The sequence below is a fragment of the Leucopleurus acutus genome (assembly GCF_964270905.1).
Source record: "Leucopleurus acutus genome assembly, chromosome: 3".
Classification (NCBI taxonomy): Eukaryota; Metazoa; Chordata; class Mammalia; order Artiodactyla; family Delphinidae; genus Leucopleurus; species Leucopleurus acutus.
This window is the reverse complement of record NC_139145.1, coordinates 58,372,142-58,399,781: the sequence shown is the minus strand read 5'-3', so window position 1 is coordinate 58,399,781 and position 27,640 is coordinate 58,372,142. Positions and strand designations below refer to the sequence as shown.

The 27,640-nt window shown below is 40.9% G+C and overlaps 2 protein-coding genes across 2 annotated transcripts; both read left to right on the top strand.

Moving 5' to 3' along the window:
- Nucleotides 1–275: 275 nt before the first annotated feature.
- LOC309958905 (uncharacterized protein) lies at nucleotides 276–7,677 on the top strand (the record flags this gene model as incomplete). Its single annotated transcript, XM_082835032.1, has 2 exons — nucleotides 276–2,659; nucleotides 5,271–7,677. The coding sequence occupies 2 exons, from the start codon at nucleotides 276–278 to the stop codon at nucleotides 7,675–7,677; spliced, it is 4,791 nt and encodes a 1,596-aa protein (XP_082691158.1).
- Nucleotides 7,678–23,840: 16,163 nt separating this feature from the next.
- LOC309960218 (protocadherin beta-7-like) lies at nucleotides 23,841–26,225 on the top strand (the record flags this gene model as incomplete). Its single annotated transcript, XM_082836877.1, is given in 8 exon segments — nucleotides 23,841–24,107; nucleotides 24,111–24,476; nucleotides 24,480–24,738; nucleotides 24,741–25,045; nucleotides 25,047–25,298; nucleotides 25,302–26,115; nucleotides 26,118–26,179; nucleotides 26,181–26,225. Coding segments are annotated over 8 exon segments (2,370 nt in total).
- Nucleotides 26,226–27,640: the final 1,415 nt, after the last annotated feature.

Below are 27,640 nucleotides of genomic sequence, written 5' to 3'. Positions count from 1 at the left end.
CCCCACGAAGTTATTAATTTGAACGCATGGTGGCAGTGCAGGCTAAGAGAGTGGATAAAAGCTCTGCATTCAGTGGACTCCATTTCACGGAGAAACCCAAGAAAAAAATACAGAACACATAGCTAAAGCTAAGATAGAAGTGTTCGGGGAGTGGACGCCACCAGAGAAATTATAAGAACGAATTTGAAATTTTATAGCAGACATTTTGGAGGGTCAACGGCGGACGTGGTGATTGGGATTGGAAAAGGATTTTTCCTCTGGAACTAGACATAACAATGGAGATGGTGCAAACAAAAGTACATCATAAGAAAAGGCAAGTGGTGATCTTTATTATATTGATTCTTTTGTGGGAGGCAGGTTCAGAATCGATTCAGTATTCTATACTGGAGGAGACAGAAAGTGGCACATTTGTGGCCAACCTGACAAAGGACCTGGGACTCACGATGGGAGAGCTGGCTGCCCGGGCCGCCCGAGTTGTTTTTAAAGGGAATAGGCAGTATTTGCAGTTTGATCCAGAGACCTATGATTTGCTGCTAAATGAAAAACTGGACCGGGAGGAGCTTTGCGGCTCTACTGAGCCCTGTGTGCTACCCTTCCAAGTGTTACTGGAAAATCCCTTGCAGTTTTTTCAGGCTGCCTTGCTAATTAGAGATATAAATGACCACGCCCCAGAGTTCCCCTCTAGAGAAATGCTACTAAAAATATCAGAAATTACTATGCCAGGAAAGGTATTTCCTTTGAAAATGGCACAGGATTTAGACGCTGGTAGCAACAGCCTTCAGAGCTACAAAATCAGCTCCAATCCTCACTTCCACGTTCTCACTCGGAACCGCAAGGACGGCAGGAAGTCCCCAGAGCTGGTACTGGACAAGGCGTTGGACCGTGAGGAGCAGCCCGAGCTCAGGCTAATCCTCACAGCGCTGGATGGCGGGTCTCCGCCCCGGTCTGGGACCACAAAAATTCAGATCGTGGTCTTGGACAGCAATGACAACGCCCCCGAGTTTGCTCAGGAATTCTATGAGGCCCAAGTCCCTGAAAATAGCTCCCTGGGCTCTCTGGTTCTCACCGTCTCAGCGAGAGATTTAGACGCAGGATCCTTTGGGCAGGTATCTTATGCCCTATTTCAAGTCGATGATGTTAATCAACCCTTCGAAATAAACGCAAATACGGGAGAAATTCGACTGAGAAAGACATTGGATTTTGAGGAATTTCAATCATATCAGGTGGATGTTGAGGCCACAGATGGTGGGGGACTATCAGGAAAATGCAGTTTAGTCATCAAGGTCCTGGACGTGAATGACAATGCTCCCGAACTGACTATGTCGTCACTTACCAACCCCATCCCTGAAAACCTGCCTGAGATCATAGTGGCAGTTTTCAGTGTATCAGATGCAGATTCTGGACATAACCAACAGGTTACTTGTTCTATAGATGACAATCTCCCCTTTCTTCTAAGAACATCCGTTGAAAATTTCTACACCTTGGTAACAGAAGGAGCGCTGGACAGAGAGAGCAGAGCCGAGTACAACATCACCATCACCGTCACTGACATGGGAACCCCCAGGCTGAAAACCGAGCACAACATAACCGTGCTGGTGTCCGACGTCAACGACAACGCCCCCGCCTTCACCCAGACCTCCTACACCCTGTCCGTCCGCGAGAACAACAGCCCCGCCCTGCACATCGGCAGCGTACGCGCCACAGACAGAGACGCGGGCGCCAACGCCCAGGTCACCTACTCGCTGCTGCCGCCCCTCGACGCGCACGTGCCCCTGGCCTCCCTGGTGTCCATCAACCCGGACAACGGCCACCTGTTCGCCCTGAGGTCCCTGGACTACGAGGCCCTGCGGGCGTTCGAGTTCCGCGTGGGCGCCGCCGACCGCGGTTCGCCCGCGCTCAGCAGCCAGGCGCTGGTGCGCGTGCTCGTGGCGGACGACAACGACAACGCGCCCTTCGTGCTGTACCCGCTGCAGAACGCCTCGGCGCCCTGCACCGAGCTGGTGCCCAGGGCGGCCGAGGCGGGTTACCTGGTGACCAAGGTGGTGGCGGTGGACGGCGACTCGGGCCAGAACGCCTGGCTGTCGTACCAGCTGCTCAAGGCCACGGAGCCCGGCCTCTTCGGCGTGTGGGCGCACAACGGCGAGGTGCGCACGGCCCGGCTGCTGAGCGAGCGCGACGCGGCCAAGCACAGGCTGGTGGTGCTGGTCAAGGACAACGGCGAGCCGCCGCTCTCGGCCAGCGTCACGCTGCACGTGCTGCTGGTGGACGGCTTCTCGCAGCCCTACCTGCCGGTCCCGGAAGCGGAAGCGGCGGACGCGGCCCCGACCGCCCCGCTCACCGTCTACCTGGTGGTCGCCTTGGCGTCGGTGTCGTCGCTTTTCCTCTTCTCGGTGCTGGTGTTCGTCGCAGTGCGGCTGTGCAGGAGGGGCGGGGCGGCCTCGGTGGGTCGCTGCTCGGTGCCCGAGGGCCCCTTTCCGGGCCACCTGGTGGACGTCAGCGGCACGGGGACCCTGTCCCAGAGCTACCAGTACGAGGTGTGTCTGACGGGAGGCCCTGGGACCAGCGAGTTCAAGTTTCTGAAACCTATACACCCTAACTTCCCTCCCCAGGGCACTAGGAGGGAAATGGAGGAAAACCCCACCGTTCGGAATAGTTTCCTGTTCAGTTAAGTATCGGATTATTCTATTAAACCCTACTTAATAAGTTAGAAATCTCTTTTAAGTTAAACCTACATGTTATTAATGCATATTATTGACGGTCCGTTTTCCTGATTATTTTATTACTGTTCCTTAGGGTGAAATTTTAAAAAATCAGGTACTGGGTATGCACAGTATTTTCCCTATATTATCGTTAGTAGTTTTTAAAAATTACTCTCACTCAAGTATATTTGAAAATTTGAACAAAAGTAAATTTTTATTTGCATTATTTAAAAAATTTTTAATTGAATAATCTATCCTTTTTACAAAAATTATATTCCAAAGTCCTTAAGATTGTATTTCTAAGTAGTGGTGACAATTGTCATCACTACTGCCATGTAGGGAAAAAGTTTTAATGTATTTAATATTATTTAATCAAATATTTAAAATTTTAATGTGATTGATATTATTGAATGTATTTGATATTATTTAAAATGGAACTGGGCTTAAGTAAATTATATTTAGCTGTGTTCTGTGTCCAAATAAGTGAACTATCATGGCTCTTTTGTCAGGGATGATTACCAATCAATTCAATAAGTGTAGGGAACACTTACTGTTTTGTATTCCCAGTATAAGTTTAGGGTAACTAAAGTGTGGAAAACTAAAGATAAACACTAAAGATGACTAAATGCTAAAATAGCCATTCATATTTATGTGTATTTCAGTATACCACAATAGCCAATACATATTTTCTATGAATATAGACTTAACAAAATTGTCAACACATTAAATTAGTTTGTGAGCTTCATATAAGAATATGCTGGCCTTTTTAAAACAACACCAAGCCAATTATAAATGCTTAATAAATATTTGCTAAATGTTATTAACATACCAATAGTGAATTTAAAAAAATAATTTTCAAGGAATTAGTAATACTAATATTCTCTTTACAATATAGTATCCTTGCCAATAAGTGAAATTATTAAATATCACTGTTTTAACTTTCCTTCTAAACAGAAAACATCCTTGTTCACCCTAATCTCTATTACAGAATATAAAGTGCTTGAGAGTACATTTTATCTCCTTGTCTTTGTCTAACAGTTTGCAAGTTCAGAGGTATTTTTGGTAAAATCCAAATTATACTTTTCAAACTCCTCCTCCTTCTATATGTGTTGACACCTGCCAAGCCCTAAGTAAGTTATGAGCAGCAGGTTACTAGCTTATGTCAGATTTTCCCTTCCAGCCCTGTGTATGCACCATTTATCTTTATTAACCACAAAATCATTTACTTTCACAGTTTAACCCATATTTGATTTTATTTTTGTTGGTTATATTTGTAGTATTTTATGAAATATCCCTCTTTACAAGGTCCCGTCAAAGTCTGGCAGTGACAATTGAGTGAATATTTTCTTTTTATCCTTAATTAAAATGGAACTGGGCTTAACTAAATTATATTTAGCTGTGTTCTGTGTCCAAATAAATGAACTATCATGGCTCTTTTGTCAGGGATGATTACTGATCAATTCAATGAGTGTAGGGAACCCTTACTGTGTTGTATTCCCAGATATTTCCCCTCTCCTCCTCCATTCTTCTTTGGGGGAACTGCTTCTTCTGCTATTCTTACACCAACCACATGGCTTTACTTGTTGCAGTGGATTTTTTCAGTAACCCCATCTGCACAGTTCCAGAGGGTGTACACTGGGATGGGCCCTGTCCAATGCTGACAGGTCAAAACCCTTCCCTAGAAAGTATGTTTGACTTCATTGGCTTTATTGCCTTCTTCATGTTTGCAGAAAGACATTGCCTGAATTCAGAACTTACTGATTTCCAATAAAACAAATGGGCATTTCTTCTCAACTTTAGTGAGCTATGCACACAATGAGTTTATGAAGGAAAAAAAACTCCCCAAGGTTATGTATACAGAGACTGAAAAGAAATCACATTTTTCAGAAGTTACAGGCACACTGCAATTTGACTGGGAGTAGAAACTGGATTTAAAATTTTATAACTTCTTCTAACACGATAGAACAAATTCGTATTTTTGTAATAGAATGTAAGCTCCTGAAAGCAAGAATTTTTGTGTTTAATTTACCGCTTTATCCTGAGAAGCTAGAAAAATTCCTGCACAGAGAAATACTTATTAAATAAATAAATAAAATTATCTTGAGCCCAGTTTTGCCTACTGAACTTGTACCTTTATAGAGAAGATGAATACATAGATAAATAGGTATTACTTTGCTCTCACAACTGTTGTCAGATACTTGAACAAAACTGCATCACAGGTGAGGGGGAAAGGAGTTTATAACACTCTATGACCCAAAAGGTGTTCAATGCAGTTTAGCTATTATTACGTTACTCTTTGAAATAAAGACTACCTGAAGTTGTGAAGCAGAACGCTTGGTGGCGCTGCAGGTTAAGAGAGTGAAAAACTGTCGCTGCATGCTCCCAGACTCCATAAAAACCGATCCGTTTCTGGCAGCTCACAAAGGAAACATTCACACTGATGGGTAAAGAAGATTTCAGAGAGGCAGCTATCCCCCTGTCAACGTTAAGAGCTAACTCAAGATTACTGAACCAAGATAGCAGAGTTGGCTGCAAAACAATTATTTTGTGATTAAATACTGCATCTTTTAGACCCGAAGGAACCATGGAGACGCCGCTACCCAAAGCGACGCAAAAAAGGCAAGTGACTGCCATTATTATTCTATTACTATTGTGGGAGGTGGGTGGTGCTGTCATTAAGTATTCCGTTCTAGAAGAGAGACACAGCGGCTCATTTGTGGCCAACCTAGCAAAAGATCTGGGGTTGGGCTTAGGAGAGCTGGCCTCGCGGGGCGCCCGGATTCTTTCCAAAGGGAATAAACAGCATTTGCAGGTCGAGCACAAGAGTGGGAATTTGCTCCTAAAAGAAAAACTGGACCGGGAAGAGTTGTGCGGTGACATGGATCCATGTATACTGCATTTCCAGGTGTTACTGAAAAACCCGGTGCAGTTTATTCAAGGTGAATTACAGCTCCAAGACGTAAATGACCATGCCCCTGAGTTCCTGGAAAATGAAATCCTACTGAAAATCTCAGAAAGTAGCCATACAGGAACCGCATTTCCTTTGAAAATAGCTCAAGATTTAGATGTGGGCAGTAACACAGTTCAGAACTACACAATTAGCACCAACTTCCATTTCCACCTTTTCACTCGAAATCGCAGCGACGGCAGGAAATACCCGGAGCTGGTGCTGGCCAAAGAGCTGGACCGTGAGGAGCAGCCAGAGCTCAGGTTAACCCTCACGGCGCGGGATGGTGGGTCACCGCCAAAGACTGGGACTTCCCAGGTTCTCATCATGGTTCTGGACATAAATGACAACGCCCCTGAATTTGCTCAGCAGCTCTACGAGGTGCAGGTCCCAGAGAACAGCCCTATAGGCTCCCTTGTCATCACTGTCTCTGCCAGAGATTTGGATGCTGGGACCCACGGAGAGCTCTCCTACTCATTTTTCCAATCATCAAATCAAGTCATTCAGGCCTTTGAAATCAACACAGTAACGGGGGATATTCGATTAAAAAAAATGTTGGATTTTGAGGAAATTCGATCTTACCGTATGGAAATTGAGGCCTCAGACGGCGGGGGTCTTTCAGGAAAATGCACTGTAGCCATAGAAGTGACGGATGTAAACGACAACGCCCCTGAATTGACCATGTCATTACTCATGAATGATATCCCAGAAAACACCCCTGACACTGTGGTCGCTATTTTCGGAATTTCAGATCCAGACGCCGGGGACAATGGCAAAATGATGTGTTACATCCAAGACCATCTCCCATTCCTTCTGAAAATTTCTGTAGAAAATTTCTACACCTTGGTAACAGAAGGAGCGCTGGACAGAGAGAGCAGAGCCGAGTACAACATCACCATCACCGTCACAGATATGGGAACCCCCAGGTTGAAAACCGAGCACAGCATAACCGTGCTGGTGTCCGACGTCAACGACAACGCCCCCGCCTTCACCCAGACCTCCTACACCCTGTCCGTCCGCGAGAACAACAGCCCCGCCCTGCACATCGGCAGCGTCCGCGCCACAGACAGAGACGCGGGCGCCAACGCCCAGGTCACCTACTCGCTGCTGCCGCCCCTCGACGCGCACGTGCCCCTGGCCTCCCTGGTGTCCATCAACCCGGACAACGGCCACCTGTTCGCCCTGAGGTCCCTGGACTACGAGGCCCTGCGGGCGTTCGAGTTCCGCGTGGGCGCCGCCGACCGCGGCTCGCCCGCGCTCAGCAGCCAGGCGCTGGTGCGCGTGCTCGTGGCGGACGACAACGACAACGCGCCCTTCGTGCTGTACCCGCTGCAGAACGCCTCGGCGCCCTGCACCGAGCTGGTGCCCAGGGCGGCCGAGGCGGGTTACCTGGTGACCAAGGTGGTGGCGGTGGACGGCGACTCGGGCCAGAACGCCTGGCTGTCGTACCAGCTGCTCAAGGCCACGGAGCCCGGCCTGTTTGGCGTGTGGGCGCACAACGGCGAGGTGCGCACGGCCCGGCTGCTGAGCGAGCGCGACGCGGCCAAGCACAGGCTGGTGGTGCTGGTCAAGGACAACGGCGAGCCGCCACTCTCGGCCAGCGTCACGCTGCACGTGCTGCTGGTGGACGGCTTCTCGCAGCCCTACCTGCCGGCCCCTGAAGCGGAAGCGGTGGACGCGGCCCCGGCCGCCCCTCTCACCGTCTACTTAGTGGTCGCCTTGGCGTCCGTGTCGTCGCTCTTCCTCTTCTCGGTGCTGGTGTTCGTCGCGGTGTGGCTGTGCAGGAGGGGCGGGGCGGCCTCGGTGGGTCGCTGCTCGGTGCCCGAGGGCCCCTTTCCGGACCACCTCTTGGGCGTCAGCGGCACGGGGACCCTGTCCCAGAGCTACCAGTACGAGGTGTGTCTGACGGGAGGCTCCGGGACCAGGGTGTTCAAGTGTCTGAAACCTCTTGTCCCCAACATCATGGGTGAAGGGGTTGGTACGGACACCGAGGAAAACTCGAACTTTAGAAACCATTTGGGGTTCAATTAAGAATCTCACTTGACAAGACGTGATAAATGATCATATTCACTAATGTATTAATTTCCAACCCTTTCATTCACATAGAGCTTACATATTCACTCATTCGTAAGTTTTGTCATATTTATAGTTTGAAGTATTTTACATTCAGAATCTCTAGGTGTTTTTTATTGTTGCTGTCTTTTTTTTTTTTTTAAGCCCTTCACATTTTGCATGTGAGATGAGACATTAAATGGTGAAATGGTCTCAGGTTTTTGGTGGTCAGATTTTCGGAAGTCACAAATGTTTTCAGATTCCTGATATTTGAGCTTGTTCGTTGATATCTTGTTATGACTAAGAGAATTATGTTTTACGATTATCATAGCATGTCAGGCTATTGTAAATGATGGCTTTTAGGTTTAAAAATAATTTTCACCTATGCAAAAAATTTTGTGACCTCGAATATCGCTGGATTTCTGTAGTGTTGTTTTGAAAACACTATTGTCTTTCCTCAAATGAACTAATATTTTATCTGGATGTTTTCTGAGTATTCTCTTTTACAAAATTGATATTATTTAGACCGTCTGCCATAATTTAAAAGGACTTAATCCCAGTTAAATAGAAAAAATGTTGGTAGAGTTATGATTTCTTTTTCATAATAAATGGTTTTTAGTATGCAAATAATGATTTTCATTCTTTTAAAATAATATGTAGTCACATGATTCAAACATATTCAATAAGACCAAAAGAGAAAGTGAATTAACACCATGATTCTCCCACTCATGAATAATTATCAATGTCATCATCATTCTAAAATATTTCTATGATGCTTATAAGTTACTAGCTGGATGGAAATAATTTTATAAAACGAATGTGTAAGAAACTGCTTCTTTATAATTAAAACCATCAGATTTTACTGAAATATAATAAAAATAATATGAAACTACAGAACTTGGTTAAGCTTAGGTAAATATTCCCTATAAGGTTAACAAACAGGAGTATGGTGCATATTAAGATATTAGCAATAATCAACTGCCTGCTGAAAGACAAGCAAATAAACATTCTTACACTTCCTCCTCTCCTCACCTTACTTTATACTTTTGTTATATGTAGTTACCTTAACAATGTTTATAACACTTACAATGTGTTTTAAAAGGATAATCTTCATAATTGTTTAGACATTTTATGTTTCAAATATTTAGGTCGTCATATAACGCTACTTTTGTCAAGCTTATTCAAGTCTGTCCAGAGGTAACAACTTTTGAACCTTTTGTTTTTTTCCCCCATTATATTTGCCTCCATATTTCTAAATAATATGCTTACAAAATGCTTTTTCTCAAATTTAAGTTTTAGATATTATCCATTTACTTCCAAAGGGCACACACACAAACTTGAACATTTCTTCTACCCCATCCTCTCTCATACCTGTATCATTATTCTGTTTAAATAGTGTTTAAATAATTATGACTATGTAAATATCACTTAGACCCAAAACTCATATTGCTCTAAGATTTTGTTTCTATTTCTTTACTCTTAAGTTAATAATTGCCTCATTTTCCACTTTACTTTAAAACCCTTAGAAGAAAACATAGGTGTAAATTTTTCTATGTACATATTTTAAAGTTATCCCCATACTTTCTAAAGTCTAAAGCTCCTCATTGTATTATTAAGCCCATAAAGAAAACCTCTCAGTTCCATTATTTTTTCTTGGAGCTATTGTGGAGCCACCCAGACTCCTGCTCAATTGTACACTATTTTCTCTCTAGACCTACTCCACAGCTGGCAGTTTGGGGTTTGCTATACCCTTCATCCTGGAAATTTATTTTCTCTCTCTCATGTGTTTGATTTCATTTTCTGCATTTATTATGTCTTCCTCTTTATTGGTTTACCCCCCTAAATTCCTGAAAAATATTTGGTGACAAATTTATTCAGAACTTGAACATCTGAAAATTTTGGATGCTATAAAATCAAATGTTGATTTGTTGATTTTGTTGGATGTGGAATTATAGGTGAGGAATTATTTGCTACTAGTATTTTGAAGGCATTGCTTCATTGTCTTCTAATCTCCAATGTTGAGATATTCAACATTCTGATTACCCATTTTTTCTGAGACCTATTTTTTTCCTAGATCCCTGGTTCTCAACTGGGGGCAAATTTGCCACCCAGCAACATCTGGTAATGTGTGGAAACGTTTTTGATTGTCACAAGTGGAGGAGATGGTGCTAGTGGCATCTGGTGGGTAGAGGCCAGGGATGCTGCTAAACATTCTACAATGCACTGGACAGCCCCCTGCCCACAAAGAAGTATATGGCCCCAAATGCCAATAGTGTTGTAGCTGAGAAACCTCGCTCAAGATGAAATTAGGTCATATATTATCTCCATTGTTGTAGAATTTCTTATGTGTCATAGTGTAAGAATTTTGTCGTTTATTGTGATAAATACCCAATGAGATTTGTCAATCTTGTGTAATGTGTTCTTTAGACTAAGACAGGATTTGGGATATGTGTGTGTGTGTGTGTGTGTGTAATTTAAAAAATGATTTCCTCTATTCAGTGTTCTTTGTTTTCTTATTCTGTAACTCTTGTTAGTTGTATAGTGACCTCCTTGGTTGATATTTAATTTTTCTTAACATTTCTCTATTTACTATTTTTGTCTTTATTTCCCTGGATTCTAATAGATTTTCTCAACCTATTTTTTAACACTTCTGATTGAGTTTTAAGCTTTTGCTAGTATAGTTTTCCTCTCAAAAAGCTCTCTTGTTCTCTGAAGGTTCTTTCTATAGCTTTTTAGTTTTTAATTTTTAAATTGAGATGTAATTTACATACCCTAACAGTCACATTTTAAAGCTGTTCAGTGGTTTTTAGCATATTCAAACAGTTGTACAATCATTACCGCTGTCTAATTCCAGAACATTTTCATCACCCTGAAAAGAAACCTGGTTCCCATTAGTGGTTACTTTCCCTTCTCTCCTCCCTCTAGCCTTCGGCAACCACTAATCAACTTTATGTCTCTATGGATTTGTCTGTTCTGGACATTTTATATAAATGGAATCATACAACATGTAGCCTTTTGGGTCTGTCTTCATTCGCTTAGCATGTTTCCAAGGTTCATCCATGTCGTGGCACATATCAATACTTCATTCCTTTTTATGGCCAAATAATATTGATGTGGTATTGTACCACATTTTATCAGCTGATGGACGTTTGGGTTTGTTTCCACTTTTTCACTATTATGAATAATGCTGCTGTGAACATTCATGTACAAGTTTTTATGTGGATGTATGTTTTTGATCCTCTTGGGCATATACCCAGAATTAGAATTGCTAGGTCATAAATACAGTTACTCTGTTTAACTTCTTAAGAAATGTCAAACTGTTTTCCAAAGTAACTGTACCATTTAACATTCCCATTGACAGTGTAGAAGGGTTCCAGTTTCTCCTCACCAACACTTGTTATTTTCTTTTTGATTATAGGTATCCTAGATGGTGTGAAGTAGTATCTCATTGTGGTTTGGTTTGCATTTCCCAGATGGCAAATGATGTTGAGCATCTTTTCATTTGCTTATTGACCATCTGAATATCTTCTTTGGAGAAATATCCACTCAAATGCTTTGCACATTTAAAAATAGGATTTTGGTCTTTTTATTGTTGAGTTGGAGTAGTTCTTTATTCTGGATACTAGACCCTTATTAGACATATGATTTACAAATATTTTCTCCTATTCTGTGGTTTGTCTTTTAAATTTATTGATAGTATCCTTTGAAGCACAAAAGATTTTTTTATTTTAATGAAACCCAATTTATTTATTTTTTCCTTTGGTTGCTTATTATGCTTTTGGTGTCATATCTAAAACATCATTGCCTAATCCAAAGTCATGAAGATTTACACCTATGTTTTCTTCTAAGGGTTTCATAGTTTCAGCCCTTACACTTAGGTCTTTATCAATCAATGGCAGCCTTTTATTGTATCACAGAGGCTTGGTCTTTCCTTATACTTCTGAAGATATTAATTTTAATTAATTTTAAGGTTTTTAAAATTTTTCTTCTAATCCTAGCATTTCATTTTTCTTTAGTATTACTTTTATCCTCTCTTTGTTCTCCACTCTCATGTTAGAGACTTTCCTTTTTATGTATTATGCTGCTTGGCTGTCTGTTTTTTGTTTTTGTTCTTTTTCCATGAGACAATAAAAAGCTGATTAGGCACTGCATGTTTGGATGGGACTAGTTGAGTGGTGGATCTCACCTTAGAATAATTAAATAGGAAAAAACATTTTGCTTGGGGACCAAAAGTTAATATCTGTAAATCTCTTCTCTTGGGCCTATGTTGTTTTCCAGAGAAGAATTCAGTAAGAATGGGAGTAGTGGTGGAAGGTATTATAAAGAAGGCACTCAGCGCTCTGAGAGCTCGTTGGTTGGAAATGGGGTTTTAATCAGTATGTAGAATTTCTTTAATACTCTTCTCAATAAGGTCTCAGCCCTACTCTCAGTTGTGCTAGTGTCCCTCAGTCCAGCCCTGTCTATATAACATCTACAAATAGTGTACCTCCCATTTCCTGCCACTAAGAGAAAAGGGAGGGCACCTTGCTTCAGTGACTGGGGAAGGAATTCTCAGATACATGTAGTCCTTGTACAGATTTTCAGCCACTGTTGTTTTCAGCCTCTCCTTGGACCCTCAATATGAATCATTACTTTGGTTGGATTTGATTTTCTTATTAATCCTACCCACCTGCACTCCTACTTTCTACTCTCATTTGACAACAGAAAAAAGTAAAATCTGTCCATAACCAATTGTCTGTATACTTTGCATCTTCCAAAAATTTTAGTGACTTTTCTCCGCTGCTGTTTACTCTTCTATTTTTTTGTCTTCATAGGTTCATTTATGTTAAACCTTTGCTCTCTATTGTTTAAATGAAGTTTCAGGGGGGAATTGATATAAACTGGTATGCTCAAACTGGAAATGATGCCATCCTTACTCTCAGTTATTTTATCCCAGCTTCCCCAAACCTGAATTATTTATAGTGCATCATCTCTTGGTTTACTGGATTTCAACAGGTGTAATCCTTTAGAGAAGAGTTTATAGGTGCTGTATTTCTTGAATTATCACATGCTTGAGAAGTGTTATTTAGCTGGGTATAAAATTCTTCAGTCAACTTTCTTCAGAGATTTGTTGATACCAAATATTATATTAACCCTTTCATCAGTTTCTCAGTTCATCTATAAATTGACTGAATTTTATCCTTAAGTAGTTTTTTTCAAAATAAGCACTCATGAATGCTAATGCAATGTTTTATAAATTCTTTCCTGTTTGCTGCATTATTATCTTTGTACTTGAACATCTCGGCTAGGTATAACATTATTGAGCCATAATATCTTTCCCTCAGAACCCTGAAGACATTTCCATTATGTTCTGGTATTAAATGTTGATGAGCAGAAGTCTGAGGCTATTTTCTTCATCTGTAGATGACTTGCTTTCTACCCTTGAAATTCATTATCTTTATCAGGTTATGTCTTAATTTTGATACTTCTGTATTATCTTCCCTGAAGCTCAGTGTACCCTTTCAATCTGTTCTGTGCAGCTTCAAGTATGTCACTTATTTACTTATATATGGTAAGTATAAATGGTTTTTAACTCTGATAGTTCCCACATCTGAAGTTTGTATGGGTCTATTTCTGCTGTATTATTTCTTATTCTTCTCATTTATGTTGTCTGTTTGTTCGTGTGAATTATATGGTTGACTGCACCTGAAAATTTATTTGTAGGGTGTCCTCAAAGCCTTGGTTGCATGTTCCATCTTTCAAAAGTGGTTTTCATTTGTTTTAGCCAGGATAGAAACACTATAAATAGGGGACCATCACAAACCAAGTTATAGCTTAAGGTTTCTTGCAAGTCAACCTATGCAGATTCAAAATACAAACACACATGAGGCCCACTCGGTAGCTACAATTTCCCCCGCATGTTTTCTCTTCTCTTTCTTCTGCTCTACTTAACACCAGGGAGCCTTCTATATAATTCCCTGGAGTTGAGGGGAGGGAGCAGGTTTAGATTTTTTTGGTGTTTACACTGTGTTTATATTGTGGATGTAGCCCTGTGGGGTCCCTTAAAATGGGGAGGATCTTCATTATAATATGCTGCACCTCTGGCTGGCCCTGAGACTTGATTTGTATTTCTTTGATCTCACATCACTTCAAATCAAAGCCCAAGGGAAAATGTTTTCACATGCCCTGAAAGAATAATAAGTTTTGTTGTTTTGATATACTGTTTACCCTTCTATTACAGGCTTCCATCAAAAATTAGGCTATTGGGCTTCCCTGATGGTGCAGTAGTTGAGAGTCCGCCTGCCGATGCAGGGGACACGGGTTCGTGCCCCGGTCCGGGAAGATCCCACATGCTGTGGAGCGGCTGGGCCCGTGAGCCATGGCCACTGAGCCTGTGCATGTGGAGCCTGTGCTCCACAATGGGAGAGGCCACAACAGTGAGAGGCCCGCGTACCGCAAAAAAAAAAAAAAAAAAAAAAAAATTAGGCTATTTTCACCTCTTTAATATTTTAAGGTGATTTATTTTATTTTATTTTATTTCATTTTTTGGCTGGACCATGGGGCTTTCGGGATCTTAGTTCCCCAGCCAGGGATCCAACCCAGGCCCCTAGCAGTGGAAGTGCAGCATCCTAACCATTGGACCACGAGGGAATTCCCTAAAGTGATTTTTAAAAAGTCTTGTCCATCACTTTTTATTGTTTTCCACATGAGGTTCATCTGAATTTTCATCAGTTTCAGAAATAAAAAGCTCTGCCTAATGTCTTTTCAATTTGAAGATTCAATTTTGCCATAATTTCAATGACATATTAGGCTATTTTTTCTTTGAATCCATTGAATATAATGTTCCATTCATTGGGTATTCTGCCCAGTCAAATCAATGATCTCCCTTCCCTATTAAATTATAAGCTCCTCATGGAGAGAGCTGTTTTTCTACTGTGTTTAGAAAAATACATACTGAAGTAATTATGGATGAATGAGTATTGAATAAATTAATGAATAAATTTCAATCTGTTATTTTATTGTCTGGCTTTATAAACTTAAAAACTATAACAAGGGCTTCCCTGGTGGCGCAGTGGTTAAGAATCTGCCTGCCAATGCAAGGGACACAGGTTCAAGCCCTGGCCCGGGAAGATCCCACATGCCACGGGGCAACTAAAGCCTGTGCGCCACAACTACTGAGCCTGAGCTCTAGAGCCTGCAAGCCACAACTACTGAGCCCACGTGCCACAACTACTGAAGCCTGCACACCTAGAGCCCGTGCTCTGCAACAAGAGAAGCCATGACAATGAGAAGCCCGTGCACCGCAATGAAGAATAGCCCCCGCTCACCGCAAATAGAGAAAGCCCGCACCCAGCAACGAAGACCCAACACAGCCAAAAATAAAATTAATTTATTTAAAAAAACTAACAAAATATTTTATTTATAAAATGCTTATATACTATTTACACTATTTGATACTTGCTTCATTCACCTAACTATGTATCATTTAGGATATGTGAACCAAGGACTTCCCTGGTGGTCCAGCGGTTAAGACCCCATCTTTCCACTGGAGGGGGCACGGGTTCCATCCCTGGCCGGGGAACTGAGATCCCGCATGCTGAGTGGTGTGGCCAAAAAGAAAAAAACAATGTGAGCCAGTTATCATCTTTTAAAATGTATGTGATGTTGAGCCCTTTTCTTATTTATCCACAGATAATTAAATTTTAAAAGTAATTTTTATCTACCATGTTGCCTGTGAGGGGCGAAAGAAAGTGTTTATGGCTCACTTTTAGACCATGCTCTGTTTTGTAAAAATATACACATTAAATTTATTAAAATTTTCATCCTTAGTCTCTCAGGAGTGCACCCATAATTTTTCATTCTTCCCTATTCTTAAACCAAGACATGTTAGCTTAAGAGAATAGTGCCTTAACTGCTTAATGAGTTTATATTTTACATCTTTTCCTTTACAAACTCTAATTGAGAAGCTCCTATTCCTTATAATTCAAGTGAAGGTATAAAACTGAATTATTCAGAGTTCAAGACAAAAACAAAAAAACAGAAACCATTCTACGTACATCTAACTAAAGGAAAAAAAAGAAATTTTATAGAGGGAATTAGTTGCTTACAAAATCAGAAGAACTGGACAAGCAGAAGCGAGAATCAACACTGAACTACTGGTTTTGAAGGCATACTACCATTGTTGCCATAGAGAAATTAGGAAGCTGCTGCTGCTGCTACTACCCAAACTGCTACTCCCACAATGGCCTCTCCTCTCCCACCTCCAAAATTGGTGACTACACAGTGGAACATAGAGTCTGGCTGCCGCAATGGCCTCCAGTTCCCCATGAAACTGATGGCTAGACACAGAAATGCTGACTTGGCTGCAAGCACTCACATCTTTCTGACCTGCTGGTCAGCAGCAATGACAACATGAAGATGACCTTTGCCTGTCTTCAAAGGCTCATGTGAAGGCATCTCACTGGTAAAATCTAATTCACATCCAGAATAATAATTCAAAGGAGTCTGTAAAATGGAGTTTTAAGCTTTGCAGACCCTAAATTTTTTTAAAGTTAATAAAAAGAAGTAGGAATGGATGACAGGTGCCAATAGCACACTAGGGAAGCATCACTGGTTCAAAGGATCTTGTCCCAGAAATTGAATTTAGTACTTAATTGCTTTGAGGGCTAAACTTTCAGTGGAACAAGAATTTTTTGGCTGCAAAACACACCACCAGGACTTCCCTGGTAGTGCAGTGCTTGAGAATCCGCCTGCCAATGCAGGGGACACGGGTTTGAGCCCTGGTCCGGGAAGATCCCACATGCCGTGGAGCAACTAAGCCCATAAGCCACAACTACTGAGCCTGTGTGCTGCAACTACTGAAGCCTGCACGCCTAGAGCCTGTGCTCTGCAACAAGAGAAGCCACCAGGATGAGAAGCCCACACACCGCAACAAAGAGTAGTCCCCACTCACTGCAACTAGAGAAAGCCCGCGCACAGCAACGAAGACCCAACACAGCCAAAAATAAATAAATAAAATAAATAAATTTTTAAAATAAATAAATAAATAAAACACACCACCAATATGGAGAAATACAATCATATGCTCCTCTAAAAACCAATCCAATCAGGCAATTTATTTGATCCTATCTCCTCCTAGTGGGTAGTGAGGGCTACAGCTGTGATCTGAGTGGGTATGGCATAGACTACTAATTTCACCCAAATATATGTTCTCTCATTATTTATTATTAACAGACTTCTCATTTTTAGCTGCCCATGTGGATATGTGGGCTATAGATTATACTTTCCAACTTCTGTTGTGGCTGGGTATGGTCTTATAACTAAGTTATGGCCGGTGAGACATGAGCACAAGTGCCATGGAATACTTCTTAGAAGCAGCCTTTTAAAAAGGAAGGCACAGCTTTCCCTTTCTCCTATTTGCTGGTCTGAATGGCAATGTAATAGCTGGATATTAGGCAGCTGTCTTGGACTGTGAGGTAAAGGTCATGTCCTGATGATGGTAAAGCAACAAAATGGAATGGGACTGGGTCCCAGATATCATGCAGTGCATTTCAGCCACTAGCCTTATTTTATGAGAGAAAAATAAAATTCTATTTTGTATAAGCAGTTGTTGTTAGGGTTTTTCTATTATTTCAGGCTAAAATTATATAGAACATAATTCTAGCTGATATAGTAAGCTTTTTAAATAAGTGATATTTAAGGTAAGAACCAAAGAATGAATAGAGAAAATTGTGAGACTTACATGCATTTCTTAGAAATCAAGATTTTTTGAGAACAAATAGGCTAAGCAAACAACTCAGGATTCAAGAAAAACAATTTTAAAAATAAAGACAATAAAAGAAATGGAATTTTTAAATATAAAAGCATAAATTACTTAAATAGAATAAAAATCACATAGATTCGACCAATTAAACACAAGTCTATTTCTCTGAAAAATTCAAGGGTGTTTTGAGATAAATTGGTGGATTGGACATGCGCCTTTAATTTGGCTCTCTCTCAAAATGCACTAACACAAAAGTGAAGAGATATTTTCAAAAATATAAATCTATAAGGATAGAGAGAATAAGGTATAAGACAGCAGATAAAAATCTTAGTAGCTGGAAAGCAGATGGATAACTTAGTAGAACTGATAAACCAACTACCCATCCTGAAGTAGGAAAAGCTGAGAACCAATCATGGTTAGACTGCAGGATTTTCAGAAGTATTGGATATCAGAACTATCAGCCCTAGACACTGGAAATGATGACAGGGTGCCAAATAAGGAGAATTGTGTTAAAATTGCCTGAGAATCAGTTAAATCTCTAATGGTCAAATCACTTTCCCTGACTCCAGTCATGGAGTAACCTACTTTCCCATCCCTAGCGTAAGTCTGGAGTTTTGTTTTCTGATGACTGAAGGAAAAGAGAGTCATCATATTAGAGGGTCCACAGTCAAAACTGAGGGCAAGAGTAATATGCGTAGTGGAAATAGGTGACCATCTAAACAGTGAATGTTGATTGTTAAAATGCTATTTTAGTCACTGGGACCAATTACAAATATTTCAGTTTTCCTCCCCTCAGACACATGGTAGAATTTCAATTCTATTTCCTCTTTAAAATACATGTGGCTCATGCCACGGAGCGGCTGGGCCCGTGAGCCATGGCCACTGGGCCTGCGCGTGTGGAGCCTGTGCTCCACAAAGGAAGAGGCCACAACAGTGAGAGGCCCGCGTACCGCAAAAAAAAATTAAAAAAAAAAATACATGTGGCTATGTAATTTCATTTCACCATTAAAATGGGAGAAGTGAAATACATTATTTCTGGGCTGGAGGTTTTGGAGACAGTGCATGGTTTAACACATTTACTTTGCCCACTATAGTGATCATGAAAGCCTTTGTGGAGATGGGAGTCTCCAGAAGCCTGGATCCCTCACTGACAGCTATGAGGAGGGTCCCATGCTGAACTGTATGGGACATGTAGTGCGAGAAAGAAATCAACCTTCATTGTGTTAAATCACTGAGATTTGGAGTAACTTTTTAGTACTGAAGCATAACCTAACCTATCCTGAATAATGCAGACCTACACTCCACTTCTGCCATTCAATCCTTTACCTTTTCAATCCATACCTTTTTCTCCTGGGTAGGAGATTTTTAAAGAGTTGGGGAATCTGACCAGTCGAAGTGAAAAGACCTAATCACACTGACACTGAGGTTTCTCCAACAACAAGAGCTCCCAGTTCACCTTAGAGTAATAATCAGAATGGACAAGCCCTGATAACACGCTCAAAACTATTACTGAGCTCTTTAGTCTCCCAAACTAAATCAAGAACAGACACCTGAATGAGACTCCTAAAGAAAGTTTCTAAGAAGAAATATAGAAATAAAAACAAAGCAGTATGGTGTAAGGAATAGATCTTAATTTTATCTTTTTCCAAATAGTTATATAATTGATAAAAAACTTTATTAAAACCCTTTTCTCAGTGGAAAAAAAAGAAATAAAAACAAAGCAAAGCAAAAAAAATAGGGTAAATTGGAGAAAATAGAAAATTTCTAAGAGCAGGAGGAAATTAGTTTCCTAGATGAAACTGCTTACCAATTGTCCTGTACAATGGATGAAAATAAACTCAAAGACACATCAGTGTTTAATTTTCAAATGTTTGGGACAATGACAATATACTACAAGAAGAACTAAAAATACAGGTCTCAAAAAGAAGATATAAAATAAAATTCACTTTAGACTTCTTAACAAACACGTTGGTTTAGAGTTCATGGACAAAATATTTTAAAATTCTGAAGAAAAATTATTTCCAACCTAAAACTCTATAATCAGTCAAACTTACAATCAAGTTTGAGAGTAAAATAAAGATAATTTAATACACTCAAGGTCACAACAAAATTTACCTCTCATACACTGTTCTCTGGAAACTACTAGAAGATATCTATCAAAATGTGAGAGTAATCTAGGAGAGAGGAAGTAAGAAGAAAGCGAAAAGCGATGATCCAAAGCAGAACAAGTGAGGGACTTCCCTGGTGGTCCAGTGGTTAAGACTCCATGCTCCCAGTGCAGGGAGCCAGGTTCGATCCCTGGTCAGGGAACTAGATCCCACATGCCACAACTAAGAGCCCGCATGCTGCAACTAAAGATCCCACATGCCGCAATGAAGATCCTACGTGCCACAACTAAGACACGGTGCAGCCAAATAAATAAATATTAAAACAAAACAAAACAAACAAACAAAAACCAAAGCAGAACAAGTAAAATGAATCTCCACATGATGTTGAAGGATGATCCCAGGATGACACTTGTCTCCAGTATAGTGAACAACTAGTCCAGTTTGGAGCTGTATGACTCAAGAGACAGGCATTTCGAAGGATATCATCAGCAAGTCCCCTGACATATCTTCAATCAGATGAAACTCTTGGAGGATGTGATCTCTTAAAGCTATAGAATAAACCAAAAAAGAGGAAGAATAAAATCCTTGAAATAGGAAACCCAATCAGAATAAAAGGCAAAGGGAATTCCAAGAGTGACAGCAAAGGAAAGTTCCAGGATGAGACCTATGCAGCAGATGTAGGGAGCAACCACTCAATTTTAAGGAGAATTGATATCTCAGGAGACATGGGAATGACCATGTGGAAAATTGTATTGAGAGGAATTGGAAGTGTGAGAAGAATAGGTGACATATCTAAAGAAAACCAAGCAAATGAAAAGGCAAGGCAATCATTAACTTCAAGAAAAAAAAAGTGGGACTTCCCTGCTGATGCAGTAGTTAAGAATCTGCCTGCCAATGCAGGGGACATGGGATAAAACTGGACAGCCAAATGCAAAATAATGAAACTAGACCACTATCTTACACCATACATAAATATCAACTCAAAATGGATTAAAGACTTGAATGTAAGACCCGAAACCATAAAACTCCCAGGAGAAAACATAGGCAGTATGCTCTTTGATATTGGTCTTAATTTCTTCCTGGATATGTCTCTTCAGACAAGGGAAACAAAAAGGAAAATAAACAAATGGGACTACATCAAACTAAAAAGCTTCTGCACAGCAAAGGAAACCATCAACAAAACAAAAGGACAACCTAAAGAATGGGAGAAGATATTTGCAAATCATATATCTAATAAGGGGTTAATATCCAAAATATATAAAGACTCATATAACTCAACAAAAACAAAACAACCTGATTTAAAAATGAACAGAGGATCTGAACAGAGATTTTTCCAAAGAAGACAAAGAGATGGCCAACAGCCGCATCAAAAGATATTCAACCATCCCTAATTTTAAGGAAATGCAAATCAAAACCACAGTGAGATATCATCTCACACCCAATAGAATGGCTATTATCAAAAAGGCAAGAAATAACAAATGTTGGAGAGGATATGGAGAAAAGGGAATCCTCATATACTGTTGGTGGGAATGTAATTTGTGCAGCCACTATGGAAAACAGTATGGAGATTCCTCAAAAAACTAAGAATAGAACTACAATATGATGCAGCTATTCCACTTCTGGATATTTACCTAAAGAAAATTAAAACACTAATTTAAAAAGATATATTCACCCCATGTTCATTGCAGCATTATTCAAAATAGCAAAGATATGGAAACAACCTAAGTGCCTATTGACAGATAAATGGATAAAGAAGATGTGACACACACGCATACAATGGAATACTACTCAGCACAAAAAAGATGAAATCTTGCCATCTGCTACAACATGGATGGACCCTGAGGATATTATCCTAAGTGAAATAAGTCAGAAGGAGAAAGACAAATACTGTATGATTTCACTCATATGTGAAAAATAAAAAACCAAAAAAACAAAATAAACTAACAAACCAAACCAAACAAAAACAAACATATAGATATAGAGAACAGAGTAGTGGGACTTCCCTGGCAGTCCAATGGTTCAGACTCTGCCCTTCCAATGCAGGGGGTGTGGGTTTGATCCCTGGTCGGGGAACTAAGATCCCACATGCCACGTGGCATGGCAAAAAAAAAATTTTTTTTAATTACAAAAAAATATAGAGAACAGAGTAGTGGCCACCAGAAAAGAGGTGTAGGGGTAGGATGAAATGTGTAAAGGGGGTCAACTGTGTAGTTGAAAACTAAACTTTTGGTGGTGAACACATCATAGTGTACACAGAAGTCAAAATGTAATGTATACGTGGAACTTAAATAAGGTTATAAACCAATGTTACCTCAAAAAAAAAAGTCTCCTTATTGGTAAGGGAACTAGGAAAATGAGGAGGGAAAGTGCAGAAAACTACTGTATTTTCTTATAAACCTTTTAGTACTATTTGATTTTGAATCAAGGTCAAAGATTATTTGAAAAAAGTGTATTTTAAAAGATCAGTATAATAGAGATCTTGCAAGTCTCCTCAAGGATAAAAAGGAGGGGACTTCCCTGGTGGTCCAGTGGTTAAGACTTCACGATCCCGATGCAGGGGACCCAGGTTCGATCCCTGGTCAGGGAACTAGATCCCGCATGCCACAGCTAAAGATACCGTGTGCCACAACTAAGACCCAGTGCAGCCAAATAATAAAAAAATTTTTTAAATGTCCTATACTGCCAAAAACAAAAAAAAAGAATAAAAAGGAGATAAAGTACTAAATATTACTAATAAGAATAGAGTTATAACTAGAGATAAATAATGCAATGAAAACATAATACCAAAATGTTTGTAAGTCGAAAACATAATACCAAAATGTTTGCAAATCCAGATAAAATAAATGGTTTTTAAAAATAAACTACAAATTACTTTAAAAAGAAACAAAACCCGAACAGATTAATAACCAAAAGTAAAATGGAAAAGATAATCATAGATTTACCACCCAAACCCAACCCATTTAAAAGGCAAGTTGCAATAAAGCATGTAGAAATAGATGATAATTATAAAAACTATTCTGTTACATAAAAATAGATAGAAAGCTTCCTAATCCATACTACAAGGCCAGGATAGTTTAATACCAAAACCATAGAAGCTAAACACACACATTCATGTATACATACAGAGCAGCAAGGGCCAGAAAAATCCTAAAACTATGCTGGCTCATCAAATCCATCTGTGCATTAAAACAATAATATGTAATGGTTAAATGTCATTTATATCAAGAACTCAAGAATTAAAAAGCTGAAGAATAAATTTCAACAGATGTCAAAAATTACTCTAAAATATTAAAGAATAAAGAAAAATAAGAAAACTTTTTTGATACAAAATATAGAGCATTTACCCCAAACTGAGATCAGCCATCATAGTTAAAGATGAAATACTAGGAGCGCTTCCACAAAGGCAAGAATGACACCTACTTGCTACTATTAATTTTAAGAGTATTCATTGCATACTCTTGGAAATGCCAGTCATGTGAACACTAACATATACATAGTACTTAAATCAGGTGAAGGGTGGAGGATGGGGGGTAGAAAATGTTCCAAAAAATATTGCGGGTGAAGAGTGAAGACCTTGAAACTGGAAGGATTATTTAATTCACAAGAAACTGAAAAAAGGCCATTTACTCTGAAGGGTGTACAGCATTATTGGTAAGCAGTTTACAAATAAACAAAAGGCTCTCAACCAATATATGTTGACTTTTTGATGGAGACTTCATTTTCTTATTTATTCTTTACTATCAATCTTAAAAACAAGAAAAGGTTTTCTTAGGATTAACTGCTGGTGGGAAGCCAGAGTTTAATTTTGTGCACCTAAATTAAGGAAAAAGACTGATTTATCTTTCTGCGAATGTAGACTCACAGAGACGGATACGATGTAAGCATTTACAAACTAGGATTACTGTGGCCAGTTGAGGGAAAATATGAAATGAAATAGCAAAGACACTAAGGGGGAAAAAAAAATCCTACTCCAGCTCCTTTAATCCGCCATCTTTTTGTTCTATTCCTGAAATTGGGAGTAACATCCACAAAACGCAAGGTGGCGCTGCAGGTTAAAAAGAGAACAAAATATTCGCATAAAGAATGTTGCAGATTCCAGTGTTAAGAGGAAAGCTGACCAGACTAGAAAAGTCGAGGAAAGGAAGCCGTGGTAATAGGTGTTGGGAGAAAGTGGGGATCCCTCCCCGCAAGCATTGCTATGATCCAGCTCATTTCTAAGGATTCAGCTGATGCCATTTCTGAATTGCTCGAGGCCGAGAAAAAGTGTTTTTTGAAGACTGGTTAAACAAAGAATGGAGACCAGAGTGGAGCGTGCTGTGCAGCAAAGGCAAGTACTATTTCTTTGTGTATTTCTGCAAGTGTCTTGGGCTGGTGGGGAAGCACTACTGTATTTTGTGGAAGAGGAAGCTGAAAAAGGCACCTTTCTGGCCAACCTAGCAAATGACCCGTGGTTGGGGGAATCCTTAGCCCGGGGACCTAGAATCATTTCAGACCAGAATACAGGATTTTTACTACTCGATCCGCTTACTGGTGATTTATTTTTAAATGAGAAATTAGACTGACAGGACCTGTGTGGCCCCACAGAGCCTTGTGTGCTGCCTTTCCAGTTGTTACTGGAAAAACCTCTTCAGATTTTCCGTGCTGAATTATGGGTCAGAGACATCAATGATCATTCTTCAGTATTTCTAGATAGAGAGATTCCCTTGAAAATATTAGAAGTTACCACTCCAGGGGCAGCATTTCTCCTAGAAAGTGCACAGGATTCAGATGTTGGAACAAACAACCTGAGAAACTACACCATCAGCCCCAATGCCTATTTCCACATTAATGTCCATGATAGTGGGGAGGGGATTATCTATCCTGAATTGGTGCTGGATAGACTGCTGGATCAAGAGGAGGTGCCTGAGCTCAGTTTACTCCTCACCGCCTAGGATGGTGGCTCTCCACCCAGCTCTGGAACTGCCCTGGTATGCATCCTGGTTTTGGACATCAATGACAACGCCCATGAATTTGTACAGTCTCTCTACAAGGTGCAGGTGCCTGAGGATAGCCTTGTTGTCTCTCTGGTTGTCACCATGTCAGCTAGAGATTTAGATACCGGAAGTAATGGGGAAATAGTTTATGCATTTTTTTATGCTACTGAAAGAATACTCAAAACGTTTCAAATCAATCCAACATCTGGCAATCTTCATTTAAAGCTGAATTGAACTATGAGGCAATGCAAATTTATACATTAACTATTCAGGCCAAAGATGGCAGAGGACTTTCTGGAAAACGTACGATGGTGGTTCAGGTAACAGATATAAATGATAATCCACCAGAACTACTCATGTCATCACTTACTACAGCAATTAAAGAAAACTCACCTGAGACAGTCATAGCTGCTTTTAGGATTCCAGACAGAGATTCAGGAAACAATGCAAAGATGGTGTGCTCCATCCAAGACAATCTCCCCTTCATCCTGAAGCCATCTGTAGAGAATTACTACACCCTGGTAAAACGATAGCTCTCTGGACAGAGAGAAAAGAGCCGAGTACAACATCACCATCACCGTCACTGACATGGGAACCCCCAGGCTGAAAACCGAGCACAACATAACCATGCTGGTGTCCAACGTCAACGACAACGCCCCCGCCTTCACCCAGACCTCCTACACCCTGTCCGTCCTCGAGAACAACAGTCCGGACCTGCACATCGGCAGCGTCCGCGCCACAGACAGAGACGCGGGCGCCAACGCCCAGGTCACCTACTAGCTGCTGCCGCCCCTCGACCCGCACGCGCCCCTGGCCTCCCTGGTGTCCATCAACCCGGACAACGGCCACCTGTTCGCCCTGAGGTCCCTGGACTACGAGGCCCTGCGGGCGTTCGAGTTCCGCGTGGGCGCCGCCGACCGCGGCTCGCCCGCGCTCAGCAGCCAGGCGTTGGTGCGCGTGCTCGTGGCGGACGACAACGACAACGCGCCCTTCGTGCTGTACCCGCTGCAGAACGCCTCGGCGCCCTGCACTGAGCTGGTGCCCAGGGCGGCCGAGGCGGGCTACCTGGTGACCAAGGTGGTGGCGGTGGACGGCGACTCGGGCCAGAACGCCTGGCTGTCGTACCAGCTGCTCAAGGCCACGGAGCCCGGCCTCTTCGGCGTGTGGGCGCACAACGGCGAGGTGCGCACGGCCCGGCTGCTGAGCGAGCGCGACGCGGCCAAGCACAGGCTGCTGGTGCTGGTCAAGGACAACGGCGAGCCGCCGCTCTCGGCCAGCGTCACGCTGCACGTGCTGCTGGTGGACGGCTTCTCGCAGCCCTACCTGCCGGCCCCGGAAGCGGAAGCGGCGGACGCGGCCCCGGCCGCCCCTCTCACCGTCTACCTGGTGGTGGCTTTGGCGTCGGTGTCGTCGCTCTTCGTCTTCTCGGTGCTGGTGTTCGTCGCAGTGCGGCTGTGCAGGAGGGGCGGGGCGGCCTCGGTGGGTCGCTGCTCGGTGCCCGAGGGCCACTTTCCGGGCCACCTGGTGGACGTCAGCGGCACGGGGACCCTGTCCCAGAGCTACCAGTGTAAGGTGTGTCTTTGGGGAGGTACTGGGCCAGCGAGTTCAAGTTCCTGAAGCCGATTATCACCAATCTCACATCCCAGAGCATGGGCAGGAAAAGTGGAAGAATATCCCTCATATCAGAATGATTTCGGTTTCTGATAAAGAATGAAAAATAAATGCCGGTATTATATCTGTAAATATATTCCTATTAAGAAATTTATCTCGATTTACCTGTAGAGGAGTGCTTTCACATTATTGCAAGTATTCTTAGGGTCATAGAATAAATTTCTTGACACAGAAAAGGATTCAGCTTCAGCCCTAAGAACACTCCAAAAAGCATGGATTGTTTACTGTCACCTTTTGTCTCAATTATGCTTTGTGTGCAGTCTATTACATGACACATCTTATTTGAGATGTTTTTAAATTGGAATTCACTGTCTTCAAATATTATTGCTAGTTTTATTTTGTAAGTTGATTAGAGTGCTCTACAAGTATACCTACCCTAACTTTTAAAAAAGCACTTACTATGCATCATACACTATTTTACCACTTTTAATTTTAGAAGTAATTCTATGATGAGAGGTATTTTAGAAATGAGCAAATAGATGTTCACAGACGTTCAGTGAGTTCACTAAGGTCACCAACTAATTAATGGCAGAGCTAAGCATCTCTCCTAAATCTTCTGATTCTGGGGCCTTGCTGTGATGCTATACTGTTTTCTCTTGTTAGATATCACCTGGCAAGTTTCTCCCTAATTAAGGAGAAATCTTTTTTTCATACTCATATTCCTGTTCAGTGTTTCGTGTATTTGCAAAGAATAAGATATGTATTTGTGGTTTTATTTTCTTATAAACTAATAATCCAGTTTTTCTGGATCAATTATTCAACTATTATTTTTAAAGCTCTGATCTATCCAAATCTCAAGTACAAAAAAATGAAAGATCAATCTGTGCTTTCTCCTTGTTATCTGAATATGCGACTTTCATTTCATAGAAAAGATTAATGACCATGAATAGAAATATTACATAATTTTGATCGCTTCATTTGTTTATTTTCCTCACATTGCAGTAATTTTCATACAGTAGTCCCTACCTTTTTAACACGTTTTTCTCCTTTAATTTGAAAGTTTATTTTTTAAAGTTTCTATTCAATATACTTCAGTGCTGAATCAGAAAAGTATAAGAAAAAATACTTTTAAATATGCAATATTAAAGAGAAACAAATTATCATTGAATTACTTAAAGATTCTGGAGAGTTAAGGAGAAGCCTTGTTTGTTATAATAATCTGTAACTGCTTTTTCTTTAACAGTTATCCAGATCATTTTTGCAGAGCTGTATTCTGAATATATCATAAGCTAGTGCTGATAACTCTTAAAATAGTAATATTACTGTGCATTACTAATGGGATATAGTCTAACGACAAAAAAAAAAAGAACCTCACAGCATTAAAATCTTAAGTTGTTTCCATAGCGTCAGGATAAAATTATTTAGTTTTTCAAGCAAATCAATGGCATGGAAAAGGGGAGGAGGGAATCTTGCACAATGAGAGAAATTAAGACATACCAACCAAATGC